Here is an 18,122-nt window from a genome sequence, read left to right as displayed (position 1 = left end):
GCAATAAAAAATTTAAAAAAAAAATCAAGAAATCCCTCCATGGGTGATACCACGATAGAGAGCGTTCATTTTATAGCGTTAACACCGGTGCTGTAAGTGGTCCGACCGCCCTGCACCTTAGGGGCTTAAAAAATAAATAAAAAATACGCGCACATTGCGCAAAACTCTGAAACAGGAAATGCGGGACATAAAACGGAGCGACGAACTAGATGTGAATTATGGCATAAAAACAGAGAATCTGACACTGAACAGTGAAAAATCAACACATGATGTGAAACACATGATGATTAGGCGGCGCAACAGGTGATGAGTGAAGATTACTGATGGTCAATATGCGATAAAATAAATGTAGCAACAGGAAAGAAACTAAAGTGGACATAGCAATAAACCAAAAGAGGATAATACTAATCGAATGAAACTAAATGGAAATGAATGAAGAACAAAATGCAAGAATAAACTAAAAAACTAAAGTAAATACAGAGGAATAAACTGATATGGCAAGACCTTTCGAGCAATAATTAATACATAGGACTGTATGGCAAGAATAAACGGACACTATTTCCAGACAAAAGGTAAATTTATATTGTTGAAGTGCCATGGGTTTGTTGAGACCACATCTAGTACTGAGAATAAATATATCTTACAGACCATAACAGTAAAGAACTGATCACTTATTTATGTTTTCAATTAGATTTGATATATTTATTTCTTCAATATTATTTTTCATGTCAATGTTAATGTCATGAGGCTGATGACTCCATGACACTTTCAATTTGACTCATTAGGATTTGATTAAGAACCAGATTTGTTCTTGTAATTTCTGTCCAGTGAAACTATTAATCTATAAATCAATAGACAGGTTTATATAAAGATATAATCCATGTTTCTGTCTCATATTTGTGTAGCATTAAAAGGACCTGGAACTTTTGTTTTTCCACTGAAAGCTCTGGTTTGCACAATAAATGCCATGTGGGTGAAGTTTTATGGATGATACTCTGATGTCCCATTCTCCTGAAGGCAGCACAGAGCTGCACCACCAGAAACTGACGAACACTGCAGAGAAGAAGAGTTATGATTAATGTAGTTACAGTTCTATCCATGTTTTAATGTTGCAGAGCTCAGTCGTTTTGCAAATAGTTCAAAGTTTAAACTGGCATGTTGAACATCTTTTATCTGGTCATTTTGTGCAAGATTTAACAACTAGAAAATGGCACAAAATAAGATTTTTTTTCCACTCTGATTGGCTGCTGGTAGGCCTACCAATTTTAACTTGAATGTTCATTGCATTTTTCGTAGACGCCCGTGAAAATAATTTCTATTCCCATGACTTTTTTGTTCTCTGGGAAATTGATGATAAATACAGAAGCATAAAAATCAAAACATCTACAATAGTGATAGTAATATTAATGATAAAATAATGGTCAGTGGTCAGTAGCCTGCAAATTATTTGTTGGAGGGCGGTGAGGGACCTGGATAAAGGCTAGGGGGGCTCTGGCCCAAAAAAAGTTGAGAAACACTGTACTAAGGCATTAAAACATTCGGACATTTTAGGCTGGCTCAGCAAGGGCTGCTGGGGATTGTATTTCCTGGTTGTTATATTGTTATTAACCTTCATTGGCTGCTGATTCTAGTTCTAATTTGTAGTTAAAAGTACAAATAATACAGAAATTCTTGACAGTATGGACGGTCACCACTGAAGCATTTTTACATTTTATAGAAGAGATTGGAAACCTCATGCTTGTGCTCATAACTTATTTTCACTATTTAATTTCCACATCATATTCAGTATATAGTAAGTTGAGAAAGTGTCTAGGTTTTCATAAGGGAATTTAACGTTTAGTTTGTAAACGTTTTTAAAATAAATCTCATTAGTTTTTTTAAGTGGTGGGACTCAATTAAAAAATTTTAATCGAGTTAATTTCAGGGTCTGTAATTAACTGCAATTAATTGCATTTTAATTGAAAACTACATAGAGGAAAAAAAGTAACCTTTTCAATTTAAAACTTTTTTTGCTGCAAATTTATTGACTAGCTATATCAGCTCAACAGCAAAAGTATTTGTTGATTTGAATCTGTTACATAGGTTATTCTACCATCAGCTTGGTACATAGTGCTAAATACTCTGTGGACGCAGACGTTGGCGTTGGGGACGTCTGCTGCTGCTACATGTTTATCATTCATATGCTATTTTAGGCTGCTTTTAGCACAATTTGAACTCAACAATAATATTTCACAGCATTCCATTATATTGTTTTTTGAAGCAAAAATTAACCTCCAGTGGGTCAAGAAAACGGCTATGCCATCCATCGCTGTTTGTGGATGTTGCTTGTGCATCAGATTTGCAACTACCGAGAAACACAAAAATACAAAGAACCTGGTCGGAAACCTCAGGTGTGCATTTGTTTTGGTTGTAACCACACCAGAGTTCACTTCAATCGAACAGAAAATAGGTTTTTGGGCACACCACAGTTTGCTTTTTTGCTCCGCATCAGAGTTAAGCTATCCATTCACACCTGCTTAAACAAACCAGACTTTGTGGGCAAATGAACTAGACTTCAACTACAGCAGATTAAACAGAACTGGTGGGAATACATCCTAAGACTTTATATTCATGTAGAAGAGTGAGCTAGCCTGTGTCCAAACCTAAATCCAATTGAGATTTTGTGACATGACTTGAAAAGTGATTGGAGATGCTCTGCATCTGTTTTGCAAAGAGGAATGAGTAAAGATGGTACAGACATGCCCTAAAAGACTCCCAGCTGTCAATGGAATGAAACGAGGTTCTTCAGTGTCAACTTAATACAAATGTATTTCACACTTTTCAGCATCATTTTTGTAAAGCCTTTTTTCCCCTTTCATTTAATTTATGTTGTACTTTGTATTGTCAGAATGTGGAGAAGTTTCAGAGGTGTTTACAGAGTTTTCCTTCCAGATGAGTAATCATATGAACTGCTTCCAGTAAATTTTGAGTATTTTTGTGTAAAGATCTCACAAATACATAATCTAGTTGGTCCCCATTTACCCCGACGAAAGCAGAGGAAACCGTCCAAAGGGGAGGCAGGTTTTCAATGCAAATGATTTAGCCCGCTTAAGGAAAAAGGAGGCTGCAGATGCTTGGTTGATATTGTTTTGACAAGCGGATGGCTGCTGGTAATGTAGACTGTAAGCGCACACTGTTCTCCATGCATGGTGTTCTGCATCTTCTGAACTTCAGCAGCACAGGCCTCATCTCTTTCTTCCTCCTCATCTTCCTCCTCACATTTCCTTCAGTTCCATCAGCCTCACCCTTCCTCGTGGTTTCTTCCTCGCTGACATTCAGAGAGCAAGCTGTTAGCTAAGTCGGGCAACTTATTTTGCTTGAACAGTAATCTGCAGGAGAAATTACTAGCTAAAATTCAGAAGTACTTTGGGCTTGGGGCTTTAGACAGGATTTTACAGCACCAGGAGAGTATGTGATGTTTAAAGAGTCGGCTCACAGGTTAGCTTGGTTCCTCAGCATGGTGTTGTCTGAGTAAACCTCTGTCTGTCTCCTTCCTGTGGCTGCCAGGACAAACTCACCATCTCAGGCTGCTGGTGGCAACAACCAGTCTGCCAACAAAACATTTAACATTTTCTGTTGTATTTATGTTATATCCTATTGCAATGTAAGTATATGGATGGTGTATCATTAAACCTGGTAAATGTAACTTTTATAGAAAATGTTTTTCTACGTCAGAGGGAACCCTCACACACCGTACCAAACACTGTGCAGCATTTTAGCCAACTTAAAGTTGTTTCAGATGAGTAATTTACTAAATTGTGGAATGTGGAATTGTGGAATACCTTATTGCTGTTGAGAAATGTGGACATGAAGTTATAATTCAGTTCACCTTTGTTTCCCCCATCACCTTTGTGGCTGAGTGACAGCCTTTAATGTCCCCACACTTCGGTCTACACATACATTCTCGGAGCAGAGATATGGAAACTATCAGAGAGAACTTTGGACTTTACAAGTGCAGAAGTAAGACTTTCCGAAGATGTTTTGTTTCCAGTAAGTGATGAGGGAAACTACAGCAGCAGCAGAACACTTCTGTTTGGAGCTCGCTAACATGCTGCTACTCTAGTTCATCTCTAACTGCTTAGCTGTGATTGCTAGCATTGCAACAGAGGCTCTAATTACACCGAACAGAATGGCTAAAACGATAACATGATGGTTGATGGCTCTATTTATAGCATCAATACAGCAAACCTTTTATAATAACATCCTTATCCAGATGTAAAGCGCTCTGAACTTCAAATGGCATAAAGCTAATTAAAGCCTCTTACAATACCATCTTCTCTTAATAACAGCACAGTGAATGCAGTGTGCATTGTGTGTTCGGGCTGCAGGCTGTAATTTGTTCATGCCACATATTTAATACAGAAGACTTTCTAAGTGTGATAAAATGATAAAAAAAAAAAAACTCCGCAAATACTACTGCTACCAACAGTGATTGTATCACTGATGGTAACAAACTGATAACACTTTCACACAATACCTATACTAATCAATCCGTGTATGGTTCGTTCTTTGGTTTTTTTATTTCGAAATAAAATTGCAAAAACAAAACAAGCATGTTTTTTTTTTTTTTTTTGTTTTTTCGTTTTTAAAACGAAATTAGAAAAACGGCAATTGCAAAAATATAAAAGAAAATGAGCTGTCAATTTCGGTTTTCATTATTTCATTTTTGGCAAGCGGTCTGTCCCGGAAGTTCTCTCTGTCCAGCCTACACAGGGACCGTATCACACACATTATGCAGGCTGCAGGGACACAAGCTTGTTCGTTTCAGGCTCTATACTGTAGTATTTTCTGCCAGCCGCAAGTCAGTTTAAGTAATGCTCCTGTGAGAAACAAATAATACCGGACATCTGGTCACCAAGAAAAATGGTTAGCCTGAGTTTTTAGTTAAGTTTTTTATTTTGAAAGCCCAGAGCACCGGGGAATGGCTTTCCACTGCAGCCACACCCGTCTCGTTTCTGGACCAGCAAGATGGCTTCTATTGCACTGCGCCTCCAGCGACAAACAAAGGTAAGTAGACTATTAATTTGTCACAAAAAGTTGTTTTAAGATATTTTTAGGATAGAAAGTAGCCCTCATAGCTTCATTTACGCACTTAGTTATGTGCAGTTTCTTTGAAATATACTCCAGAGTTTTCAGAGCAGCGTAGCTCCGCTAACGGGGCCAGGCGGCTCCAGGCTCAGCGGGCAGGTGTAGTGTGTTTACCCCGCTAACAAAGGCTAACAAGTCACCTTGTCGTATTCTGCTGCTTGATATCTGATTGTAGCGTCTCAAAGTGTGACATGAAGAGTTTAATGTCTTTGCTTATACAGGTCCTTCTCAAAAAATTTGCATATTGTGATAAAGTTAATTATTTTCCATAATGTAATGATAAAAATTAAACTCATATATTTTAGATTCATCGGACACCAACTGAAATTTTTCAGGTCTTTTATTGTTTTAATACTGATGATTTTGACATACAGCTCATGAAAACCCAAAATCCCTGTCTCAAAAAATTAGCATATTTCATCCGACCAATAAAAGAAATGTGTTTTAATACCAAAAAAGTCAACATTCAAATAATTATGTTCAGTTATGCACTCAATACTTGGTCAGGAATCCTTTTGCAGCCTTCAAGGCAGCGTGGCATGGAGGCAATCAGCCTGTGGCACTGCTGAGGTGTTATGGAGCCCAGGATGCTTTGATAGCGACTTTAAGCTCATCCAGAGTGTTGGGTCTTGCATCTCTCAACTTTCAGGTCTTTTAAAACAATAAAAGACCTGAAATATTTCAGTTGGTGTGCAACGAATCTAAAATATATGACAGTTTAATATTTATCATTATGGAAAATAATGAACTTTATCACAATATGCTAATTTTTTGAGAAGGTTCTGTATACTATTTGATAGGTGTGTCAAAATATAATATACCTCTCTGGAGAGTTCGATACTTATGAAGATGTTAGTATCTTCTAAACATTGACATCATCCAATACCAGTTACTAATATTCCCTTCCTCTGATCTTTGTGTAGTTTGTAAATTCATATTATTTGTGTGTGTGAAATATATTCTTCCCTTCGATTGGCTTCTTATGTGCAGTGTGAGCTTTTTTTAATATTTATTTTTTATTGTTTCATACAGGCGGCTCTTAGGAGGAGAGGCCTCAGCTGTAGGTTTGGATGCAGCTTCCCAGAATCTCCCAGTGATCCTCTTCCTCCTCCTGACATCGTCTTCTTCATTGTCTCCACATCTTTTATTTAGCTACATAAATTATAGGAATATTTTTTCATGATTCCCCAAACATTGGCTGAATATCTGCGTATGTTATTGTAATAAATACATTTTTATGACAATGTTTTGTCTGTTTATTTTGTAAGATTTGAGTTTAAAGCTCTCACTACATATAGGTTGATACAAATTAAATTTTAAATAATTATTTGAATGTTTCTTGCTTATAAATCCAGATCTAAGAAATAATGAAAAGTATCAACTCAAAAGTTGATCATTATGTTTAGTCAGTTCTTTCTAATAAGTTATAATAAATAGGACACGCTGGAGGGACGATGTCTCTCTGCTGGCCTGGGAACGCCTTTGGATTCCCCCGGGGAAGCTGGTAGAAGTGACTGGGGAGAGGGAAGTCTGGGCCTCCCGTTTGAAGCTGCTGTCCACGCAACCCGACCCCGGATAAGCGGAAGAAAATGGATGGATGGATAAATAGTCTCATGAAAGGGACAAAGGTTTTCATTTCTAATTGGACAGTAATATGTCACTTATAAAAATGTGAAGAGATATTATGAGGTGTTAAACCACAGAAGAGGATAAGGGGCCAGTAACATTTTTCTAACACCAACTGATGTACAAGATTGCTTTTTTAAAAGTCTGAATTCTGAGATTAAAGACAGAATGATGACCTTATTTTCTTTCCCAAATCCTCTTCTGTATGCAAACATTTATTTAGTTAAGCTTTTAATAATCTGGCACATTATTTCAAACATTTCCTACCTGGTAGAAATCTATTTCCAGGTATTTGCCTGAAATAGAGACTACTATTAGTATATTGTATATATTGTATATATACAATTTTTTGTATATACAATAAAATATATTGTATATTTATTTTGGATAAATACACAATATTTATCCAGGATATTGTATATTGTGGATAACCTTCTTTGCATCCTTGTTTATGACACACCGGATTATAATTGGTATGTTAATGCTATTCAGAAAGGAAAACTTAAACTAAAGGGTTTGAATGACTGGCAGAATGTTCTAGTCGTGGTTTGAGCGTCTTTTTAAAACCAGAGCAGATTAAAAGTTGGTAAAAAATAAAAATAAAAAAATGGACGGACTTGCCCTTTAGATATTTACTGAATGGGAAGCTGCATTTAGCAGCCATTAGCTTCATATACAAAACAAAGTCGGAGTTAAAGGCAATCTGTGTGAAGATATCATGATCAAATTAATTACATGCCGCTTTGGACGAGTGTAGAAAAACTAAGTGTGCGGGACAGAGAGAACTATGCAGGCTGCAGGGAGACAAGGTTGTTCGTTTCAGACTATATACTTTCTATATATTTTCTGCCAGCCGCAAGTGACCAATGTCCGGTATTTGTTTCATATACCCGACATTGGTCCGGTATTATTTCAACTGACTTGCGGCTGGCAAAAAAATACTACAGTACATAGCTTAAAACGAACAAGCTTGTCTCCCTGCAGCCTGCATAATGTGTGTGATACGACCCCTGTGTAAGCCGGACAGAGAGAACTTCCGGGTCAGATCGCTTGTCAATAATGAAATAATGACAAGTGAAGTTAACAGGTCGTTTTCTTTTTTATTTTTGCAATTGCCGTTTTTCTAATTTCGTTTTAAAAACAAAAAAATACATCCTTGTTTTGTTTTTTCAATTTTATTTTGAAACAAAAAAACCAAAGAACGAACCATACAGATTCTAATCACTTTTGGCTTTACATGCATGTTGTTTTTTATTTTCAAATTACAAGTAGAGCTCTGACTAAGGCTTATTTTTGCTATCAATTAATCTATCATTCTGACAATTAATTGGATAAAGAATTGGCACATTATGCAGATTTTTCATTAAAGCCTTTCTTATGCAGTCTTGCATTAGAATGCAGTTATACATTAGAATATGCAAATAAAACAATAATTAAATTCATTTCATAAATTTGAAAATAGACATTCAATTGCCTAAAGTTAAGTTACAGGATTCCTTTAGTGAATGTGTGATTTGTAACAAAGCATCTACAGCTAACACAAAACTTCTAACATCAACTTGTGATGTCAAGCAGAAGCTCAATTCTTCTGCTTGACTTGGCATCAATACAGGACTGTAGGACTGATATGGTGATTATATTTTGGATTAGCTGATTAACAAATGAATAGCAAAAAGTGCTTACTCAGACTTTATTTATTTTGCAGAATTTGAACCAGGTAAAACGTCTACCTGTTTTTTTTCTTGTCTTTTTATCTATATTTTCTATACAGTTTTTTCTTAATTATGGCTTTAAATGTATCGTTCTTTAGGTAGCTGGCCTTTTTTTGAGTCTGTGTACTCCAGTTGATTCTTCAATTTCTAAATTGGTTGACAATAATTTCAATAATCAATTCATCACGACTAATACGATTAATTGTTTCACACCTCTGCAAATACTTTTTCAAAGCGCTGTCTAGGTCAGGGGTGGGCAAACTCCAGGGCTCGAGGGCCGGTCTCCTGCAACTTTTAGATGTGTCTCTACTTCAACACACCTGAGTCAAATAATGAGGTCATTAGCAGGACTCTGGAGAACCTGACTGCACTGAGGAGGTGATTCAGCTGTTGGATTCAAGTGTGTTGGACCAGGGAGACGTCTAAGAGTTGCAGGACACCGGCCCTCAAGGACCAGCATTGCCCACCCCTGGTCTAGGTTATATGTGAAAACATTTGGCAGCACTTTTTTTTTTCTCTAAACCTGACCTTGAAGTAAAAATTAACACTGACTAGTTAATTAAAGGACATTTTCCATTATTCTTCTCTGTATTTGCTGCTTAGACTTGGCAACTAAGTTAAAATTGAATTTAGCATTGCAGCCAGCTAGACTTTTTCATCGAAGGACTTTGAAAACATCTGGCTTTAGGGCTCTGCTATCATGAACAGTTTTACATTATTCCTTTGTGAATGAAGCAGTTTGTTTGCTGGAGAAAAGATGCATTTGGGCATTAGCACCCGGTGTTTATGGGGCTTCAACCTGAAGAAACCAAGTAGTGACAGTTATGAGTTTTCTGAACTTCCGGATCAAGTCCTGTTCCTCAAGGCTTCGCAGGATCATCTAAAGTTTTATTCAGCACCGATTTGTCAGTGATTTTGTTCTTCTGAAAGTTAAGAAAACCATATTCTGATCCAGTATTTTCCATTGCTCAACATTTGTTTCTCCACTAAAAGACAGATTAGGATCTCATGTTGCTGGTTTCCACATGGTACCACATTCCTTAACGTTTTGTCTGTGGTTAGTTTTTATCTAATTTTTCCTCCTACTTCAGTGTGGCTGGTTTTATTCCTGCCAGACCTTCAGCTGTTGTTGAAGAATGCAGGCACGTTTTTGGGTCGCATTATGTTTCAACTGAATTGTTGCCAGTTTTTCAAAACTTCAAACTATGTTGCTAAAGCTTTTCTGGTGGACTGTGAATGATGTGCTCAAGAAATGTGGTTTGTGGAGAAAATATGCACCAGAATGAACCCTTAGTAAGTCAGATTGTTGCATGTGAAATGTGTCATCCACACAGAGATGCAAAGAAAGTCACTTGAAATGCACAGAGTTTCCAGAAGGGAGTCAGAGTGTGAGTCAGAGATCAGACTGCAGGCTAAGATGAGGTCAAAGTGAGGCAAAGGAGAGAAACTGGAAGAAAGAGAAACTCAATGAGAGATTGTAGGCAAGAGAAGGATGAAAGACAACTGATGAAGATTGTGGAGTGAGGAAGATGATAGAGAATGGATGGGATGAAGAGGCAGCAGGCAAGTGAGGCAAATCACAAACCAGTGGAAAATGACAAAATGCAAACTTGACTGGTGGGCAGTTCTACCCTGATCAGGAAGGTCATCCCAGATATGTGTGTTGCCTGTTTAACACACACACACACACACACACACACACACACACACACACACACACACACACACACACACACACACACACACACAGTCATTCAGCATTCTGACAAAAGAACCACTGTATTGTGGGACAGTCACTACACATTCAGATCTCTGGGTTGGAACTCTCCCCTGTGAAGTCTTTCTGAGTGTACACACACATACACACAAACACAATTTATATTGGAGCTGAATCGATTAATCAGATACATTGTGATTAATTGATTACTGAAATAATAGTCAACTAATTTAGTAATTTGATTAAAGACAGTCAGAGCAGTAATTAAGACAAAATGGTACAGAAAATATAAATTTTTCATTTATGATGATGATGATGATAATAATACCCTTCTTTGTCTGTAAATCTGTTCTACTCAGAACTCCTCAAATGGCAGTTTTGCTTCACTTTGTTCATATTCTGTTAAATAAATAAAAATCTCCTATTAAGCACCTTTTGCTACTCAATTATAAATTGGTTTATCCAGAAAATAATCAGCAGATCAGCTCTGCTCTGTATTGACAATAAGTCGAGCAGAAAGGGCTTTTCACATGTTGAAGTTAGAAATATTTTTAGCTGCAGATGCATCTTTTTCTTCAGATGATCAAGTGTTCACTTGAGGAATACCGTTACTGCATTTGAGATAATAAAATGTTTATTTTCTTATTTAAAAAAGGAATCAAATCGCTTGCATTTTTAATGTCTTTTTAACATTGTGTAAAACAAGCGTAAGTGGTTAAATTAATTGACAATTTGATTAATCAATATGTCATCAGAATAATCAATAGAGTATTCAATTACTAAACTAATCATCAATTGCAGCCCCAGTTTGTGTTTCAACCCATATTAGGACTTATTTATTTTAGAAACTGAAGTTATGCTTAATTTATGCCAACAATTACCTGTATATTCCTAACACTGACCTCAAAAATTAATTTGCACCATGCCTATAATCTAACCCTAAAATAGGCGGTTCATTTCACTAAGACTGGGCTTTGGGCACCATGTGACCCCATGAGGCCCCTCTGTCTCCAGAAGGTTAGAGAATATGCCAGAAAAGGTCCAAAATAGGTAACATACATGAGTACACACACACACGCGCGCGCATACACACACTATTACTGAGTCTTCCCCTGAGTTTGACCTGTGCTACCCCCTGCTGGTAAACAAACGCTACAGCACTTTTCCAGAGTAGGACTCAAAGTGAAAATGGTAGTCTATAGTGTGCTGCATCTGTGAAATCAAAATGTAGAGATACAACACTGACTTATTTTTATGGTAAAAAGCATTTTTGTTTTACTGTCTATATCTGTGAATTGAAATTGTGAGTCCCCAAAGTTCAGCTGTTGTTCTGAACAGGCAACCTCACTGGAGGAAGATGATTGCTGCAACAAGATCCAGCCCCATTTTTCCCAACAAGTTGATGCGTTTAGCATTAATTTCAAGAAAAGTTAAGAGTTGTAGAGATTCTGCTTTAGTATGTTTTCCATACACCCAAAGTGGGAAAAGAGCAGACAAGAGGGCATGCATCAGTATCCTTGTGAAACAAAAGTTATCAGAATGACTTGATACAAACTGTACCATCAGAATGTACCGTGTGTCCGGACAGCCAAAAGAATGTTTCTCTTAAGCTTGTCCTGTAAATGTCACACCTGGCCTGGAAGAACGGTGTCCCATCAGCAACTCAAAGATCATCACCGAATGTTTAGTTCTAATCTCTTCCCTCTCTCTGTGTCTTTGTGCAGCTGAACTGGAGTTTGTTCAGATTGTCATCATCATCGTGGTGATGACAGTGATGGTGGTGGTGATCATCTGCCTGCTCAACCACTACAAGCTCTCCACCTGGTCCTTCATAACACGGCAGAGCCAGGCCCGCAGGCACGACCACGCCCTGCAGCAGGTCAGGACTGCTGCTTCTCACTCTACAGCTAACCTGCTGGTCTTTACCATCACCATTCAGTTCACATCAGTTCAGTTTATTTCAAAAGCACTGATTCATAACATACATCTTTTCAAGACACTTTACAAGATAACCATCCAGTTTATATACTGATGTACAGAATAGAATACTGTCTTGTCTTTTAAATCACATTTTTGAGAAGAATCCACACCTAGCTCATTGTAAGCAGCTGTCTGCTGCGATAAAGCGGGAGTTTGAGAAAACGGAATGGACGCTTAAAAAACAGAGGCACTTCTCCTGGATGTTAAAGAAAAAGAGAAAAGTTAATGACAGCAGTAGCTGCTCTGGTGGCATCTTCTTTAGTTACAGCAATATCTCCTTCATTTGCATCTATTGGAAGAGTTAACAGGAAGCTATCTGAGCCACTGGTCCCCTCCAAAAATGTCCAGCTTAAACTGAAATGCATAAAAACAGAGAGAACATGATGTTAGTGACAGTAGTAGGAGAAAGTAGCAGAGGGAAATGTAGTCAGTATGCCCTCCAACAACCTAAAGGGCAATGCACATTGGTGACATCAGACACCTGTCAAAAGTCAATCCCCTAATGGTTCGTTCAGCCGTTGCCGTATCCCCAGCAATTGTTTTTCAACCTGTTCTGTGGAGGAACTCAACTGCATTCTGGCTCCCATAGCACCACTTTGGAAGATCTTCTTCTGTGCTTTTTTTGTAATGTTGTTTCTTGTTGGATATTAAAAAATAAAAATAAAGACATTTTTGAGGTTGAAAAATATCCAGAGATAAAGGACCTGCAATCCAATCACTATAGAGATGATGTGGCTTGGTGATAGCAGTGGAAATATGTCCTATCGGTCATTTCAGCAAGGCCTTCAGGGTTAAAATTTATTACAGTACACTGTATCCGAATGTGTAGTTCTAATCTCCATGTAAGATCCATGTAAGAAAAACATGGATGGCTTGTTTGGAAGTGTTACCAGGAAAAAAACAACAACTTTTAATTGGTCTTGCACTCAAGTAAATAATGCCTTTAACAATTTATTTTAGACACAATAAATCACAGTGGAGATGTTTGACAATAATTCACAACAGTGAAAAAAAACTAGACATAGCTTAAGAGCCCAAACTACTCTAAAAACTGCACCACAGTGGTGGTAGTGGGATAATGGTTTGGGCCTGTTGAAGATTGACTCACTGGATCATCAATGATCCCAAACCCAGAAACAAGTCTAAAACAAAATGGCTGAAAATACAAAGAGTCAAGGTGTTGTAGTGGCCTATTTAAAGTCCAGATTGAAATGTTCTTTTGGGGCTTGGTGCAAAACGAACAAAAATATTAGATCCTTTATAGAAGACACTATCTAAAGGACCACTAAGACAAAATGTTTCTCTATAATCCCCCAAATCATATAGAGAGGAATGTCACTTTGGACAGAATTAGCTTAAGTGAATGTGTAACAGCATTATGACATTCACTTGAGGTCACATTTATTTCATTCCAGTGCTTAATTTGTAAAACGATTCCTCATTCTGAGGACTATTTCCCCCTAGCTGCTGTAGGATTGGCAGAGCTGAGTCTAGTCTGTTTCTAGTTGATGCTGCCGTCGTTTTGATCTGAGCTGATGGTGAGTGAGGCCCTTTTTGTCTGACTGTCTGCTCATCTGTTCTCACTGAGTGTTCCCGTGCAGTCATTGTGTTAGTACTTTTCTGTATTTGTGAAACAGGACAAACATAGCCTTACCAGTATGTTCCCAGTAAAGTACAGTGCAGCTAAATGAATCTTTTTATCCCACTTAGAGCTTTTGTCCCAGTTTTACACTGGTAGCAGCTTTGCTGCAGTCTGTTAAGTGAATTTGCTGAATTGATTTCGGTGGAACCGGTCTTTATATTGTTTTTTAACAACACAGCTGTGAAATATTGGCAGCCAAACATTCTCCAATTCAAACTGGCTCAGCTGAATCAACTGGGCTACAGCATTCTCGTTAGCTTGGGTTGTGATGTGGAGATGCTAGCTCTGTCTCAAACCTGCAGAGCATTTTCAAAGTGGGTATGTGTAAAGAAAAAAACGAAACCAAAAGTTTACATACATCTTTTTTTCTGACTGTCTGAAGTTAAACCAGATTAAATTTCTCGTATTTAAAGTTTGTCAGAATTACCTAAATAATTTCTACTTCGAGATCTATTTATTAATGTCTTTAACATCAGAAGTTAACTGATGATGTGATGGCTTTGGAATCCTGTGACATTACTGGATAAATCTTTAGGAAATAGAAATAATTTAGTTAATGACGTGAAACGAGCAGTTTGGTCTGATTTACAGGGAGAAAAGAGGGGTGTCTTTCTCACTCTGGCCATATAAACTTCTGGTTTCAAGTGTAAGTCCAATACAGGCACTTTCACTAACAGTGTGAAACAAGCTCCACCACAAAACATGCTGGAAGCTAACTGGGTACTCCAAACCAGCATCTGGAAATGTTTCTCCTAATTCTACACCTGAGCTAATGCTGTGTTAGCTTCTTGTCTTTTCCATATAGTCTGTATGTTAACCATGCTAACCAATCAAATTAGTTGTACTTCAGAGACAGTTACAAAGCAAAAAAGCCACAAATAAAACCTCCTATACAGCAATCAAAAAAAATTGTTTGGTACTTCTCGTATCATTTCTGGTTGCAGTTTCCATAGCATTTTGTAATGCTATGGAAACTTGCACTTGGAAATATAATGTTTACCCACCCAGGACTGATATGAACATAAAAAACATAGGCAGAAGTCAAAGTCAGGTCAAAGTTTATGATATAGAGCACACTTACAACTGCATAAGTTGATGAAAGTGCTGCACAAGTCATAAATCATCAATAGTATACAATTTGCATAGTATTTGCTCAGATAATCTAACAGCTGTCAACAGCTAAACATTCAAGCTCCTGATCTGTGAGCCAGCAGTTTGACCTGTGTTGTTTTCCTGTCTTTAGGATGGCTGTCTGTGGCCTTCAGATAGCGGATCCCGACAAGGTGCCTCAGAGGTAAGACCACCACTCTGGTTGTCATGTTAGACACAGTGCTGACTCCTGCACATCATGAGCATGACTCAAATATTACATTGAAAAATATAATATTTCATAAAATATGTATTTCAAAAACAAGACGTTGTCCTGAAATAATTTTAACATGTTTCTTGTCATAAAATTTTGAGAAAAACTCTTTTCAGTTTTGTATTTGCCAGGTTAGCTTGGGGAATGCATGGAAGGTCAAATAATTGCAATGTTTTTTGTTGTTGTTGTATTTTAATCTTGCACAAATGTCATAATAAAACAAAAGTTGTAATGTATGTAGACATTTTTTTCTTTTTGCAAAATCAAAAGTACAACATAAAAAATAAGGAGAAAAACAACAACAAGCAAACAGATCACCTCTACTTGGAAGAAAATCAAGAATCTTCAGACACTTCATTGTTCCATATGGATTATGTTCCATGACACAATTATGTATCAATTATTGACATAATGGCCCCACATACATACTGCATACACACTCCCCCTCGCCTTTGGGGGCGCTGCACCACGAACCACTGAAGAAAACAACAGAAACATCTGAAGAAGACACTGAGCACTACTTCATTCTTCACAAAGGGTAAAAAATAGAGTGGTGTCAGATTATCTCTTTTGTCTTTAGCAAAAGACCAAAAGACATTTCTCCCCCTACTGTTAGACTTGTGCGTTTATTTTGGCCTTCCTCAAAATTAGGTTTTGGTACTAATATTAATGACAACCGAGTTTTGGTCTTTGTTAATCCAGTCAGGATCGTTCAGGTAAGCATTTGGATTTATCAAAAAAACGATTTTATCCCCCACATATCCCCAACCCCCTAGTTGGTTGTGCTTTAGAATACAACTGCTGTGAAACAGCCAAACATTAACAGGTCTGATCAAATGGTTCCTTTTAAATGCCCTACCATGGAATCTGTTTGCAACTTCAAGGTAGACACATGCAGATGAATGAAGAAATATGCTGTAGATGTACTCCAATGGAACTTGTAAATGTCGAGCATTACAACAACTGCAAGGTTGAGTGTTTTTATTTATGCCTTGAACTTAATCGCTTCAAAGCACATTCAACAATTAACACTGAAGTGCTGATGTTCACGCTCAATATTCTCAGAGCTCTGACTCCCTGTTTAATTCTGGAACTGTGTCTGCCACCACACCTAAGAGTAATGTCTCTCAGCTGATTAATGGCAGATGAATGACTCAGTTTGAAAGATGTACTCTATTGTTTGAGTACATTGTTTGAGTTCATATAGTACTCAAACAATGTACATATATTGTTTACATATATACATATAGTACTATATATACTCTTTAAAACACTGAGTGTTTTAAAGAGTATATATAGTACTATATATACTCTTTAAAACACTCTAAGTGTTTTAAGGAGTATATATATATAGTACTATATATACTCTTTAAAACACTAAGTGTTTTAAAGAGCTATAGTAATTACATGCAAGATGACTGGAACTGAAAGTAGAAAACAAACCTAAGATGTTTGAGGCTCACCGTATGCCCACCAGCTTCCCTGTGTCAGTTAACTTATCCCCATCTTTAAAGTGGAAAAAAGCAATCCCGTTCGTTCCGACACCATATATTGTCAGATCCACAACATAATTCATCATATTTTGACCAAATTGAAATATTCGCCATATTGATCTTACACGTCTACATCACCCTGCCTGTATGTCTTCAGCCTATCAGGAAAGTCGTTACAGTTTTTTTTCCCCATATTCACGTTTTTCTTTTTCTTTTTTTTCAAATCAATATCTTGATATAATCAATACTAGAAAAACGAATTATTTAAAGACTAATTTCCATGAAAATTGATACAAACTGACCCATTCAGATTTTCCCAAATTTCTGCATTTCATTTTGCAGCAACACTGCAATATTAGACATGTTCACAAAGCAGCCAATCAAGGAGTTCAATTTAGTTTCCTTAGTGCTAATTGGCTGAAACCCCAAGAATGAATTAAGGAAGATTGTAGTTGTTGACTCTGCTGTAAGATTAAGATGATTTCCCACGTGCGTATTAAAGCATACTCAGGAATATTTGGTGTGTGAACTATTAAAATATTAAATTATGAGCATTTTTAGAGGGATTTTCAAGTATCAACGGATTTTAGCCTTTTCGCAGGTGGCTGTGGTCCCCAACCCCCGCAAATACCAGGTGGCCAATGTAGTATACTTAAAAGCAAATCTGAAACCGCTCCAGTGGGTCTGTTATCTAATCAGAATGCTTTTGTTCAGCAAATCTTCTCAGTATCTGCTCTCAGCTCTTTATTTTATTTCCTTGCCGACTTCTTTCTTGGCACGCGGCCTTCTGTAAATGTTCAACGCTCACAGGAATACAGTTGAGGTGCAAGGAGCCTGGCATTTGCATTCAGGCTGCTTGTAAATATTTGATCGTCCAGGAATGGAGCTCATATGCCGCACCGGGCAAGCCTGGCACCATACTTTAGACAGGATCAAAGCTGGCATGTTCTGAAAGAATCATGGGTACAGATATGTAAACTAATGCCAGCATACTTGCCATGACCGGTAGCGAGCTTAGCTTAATGATTGTTTGCCTGGTGAAAGAGTTTGAGTCCAGGTGACAAGAGGGAGTTGGAGAGGTTAAAAGAGAAACACGTGACGCATAGTGTCATTGGAGCGATGAGTTAAAGTGGTCCTAATGTGCTTCCACATACACATCAAATCTAAAGTTGCAGCTCTCCCTCAGTGAGAACCTTACAGGTAAAACACAAGAAAAGAGAATGGGAAGTGACAGGAAGTGGGGTTTGAGAGAATCCAGCAGCCGAAGAGGAAGAGAGTGACTTTAGGTGGAAACAGTGTTGGTGCTGAAGCAGCTGGAGAGGAAAAGGCCATGCAGAGACAAACACAGAGGGAGACACAGCCAGTGAGTGTGGGTGGCTGGTAGATGCAGGGATGCTGTCTGAATCTCTGTGTGTGTGTGTGTGTGTGTGTGTGTGTGTGTGTGTGTGTGTGTGTGTGTGTG

General features: G+C 37.6%; 1 protein-coding gene across 3 annotated transcripts in view; it reads left to right on the top strand.

Moving 5' to 3' along the window:
• ldlrad4b (low density lipoprotein receptor class A domain containing 4b) overlaps positions 1–18,122 on the top strand; it is a 245,941-nt gene that overhangs the window by 224,084 nt on the left and 3,735 nt on the right. For all 3 annotated transcript variants that reach the window (XM_008411107.2, XM_017305324.1, XM_008411110.2), the window contains 2 exons: positions 11,907–12,061; positions 15,048–15,098. In XM_008411107.2, the coding sequence (XP_008409329.1) occupies positions 11,907–12,061; positions 15,048–15,098 (206 nt within the window). The remainder of the gene's footprint in view (positions 1–11,906; positions 12,062–15,047; positions 15,099–18,122) is intronic.

The sequence above is a fragment of the Poecilia reticulata genome, linkage group LG6 (assembly GCF_000633615.1).
Source record: "Poecilia reticulata strain Guanapo linkage group LG6, Guppy_female_1.0+MT, whole genome shotgun sequence".
Lineage (NCBI taxonomy): Eukaryota > Metazoa > Chordata > Actinopteri > Cyprinodontiformes > Poeciliidae > Poecilia > Poecilia reticulata.
Note: the sequence above shows the minus strand (reverse complement) of the source record. Positions and strands in the feature narration are given on the sequence as shown.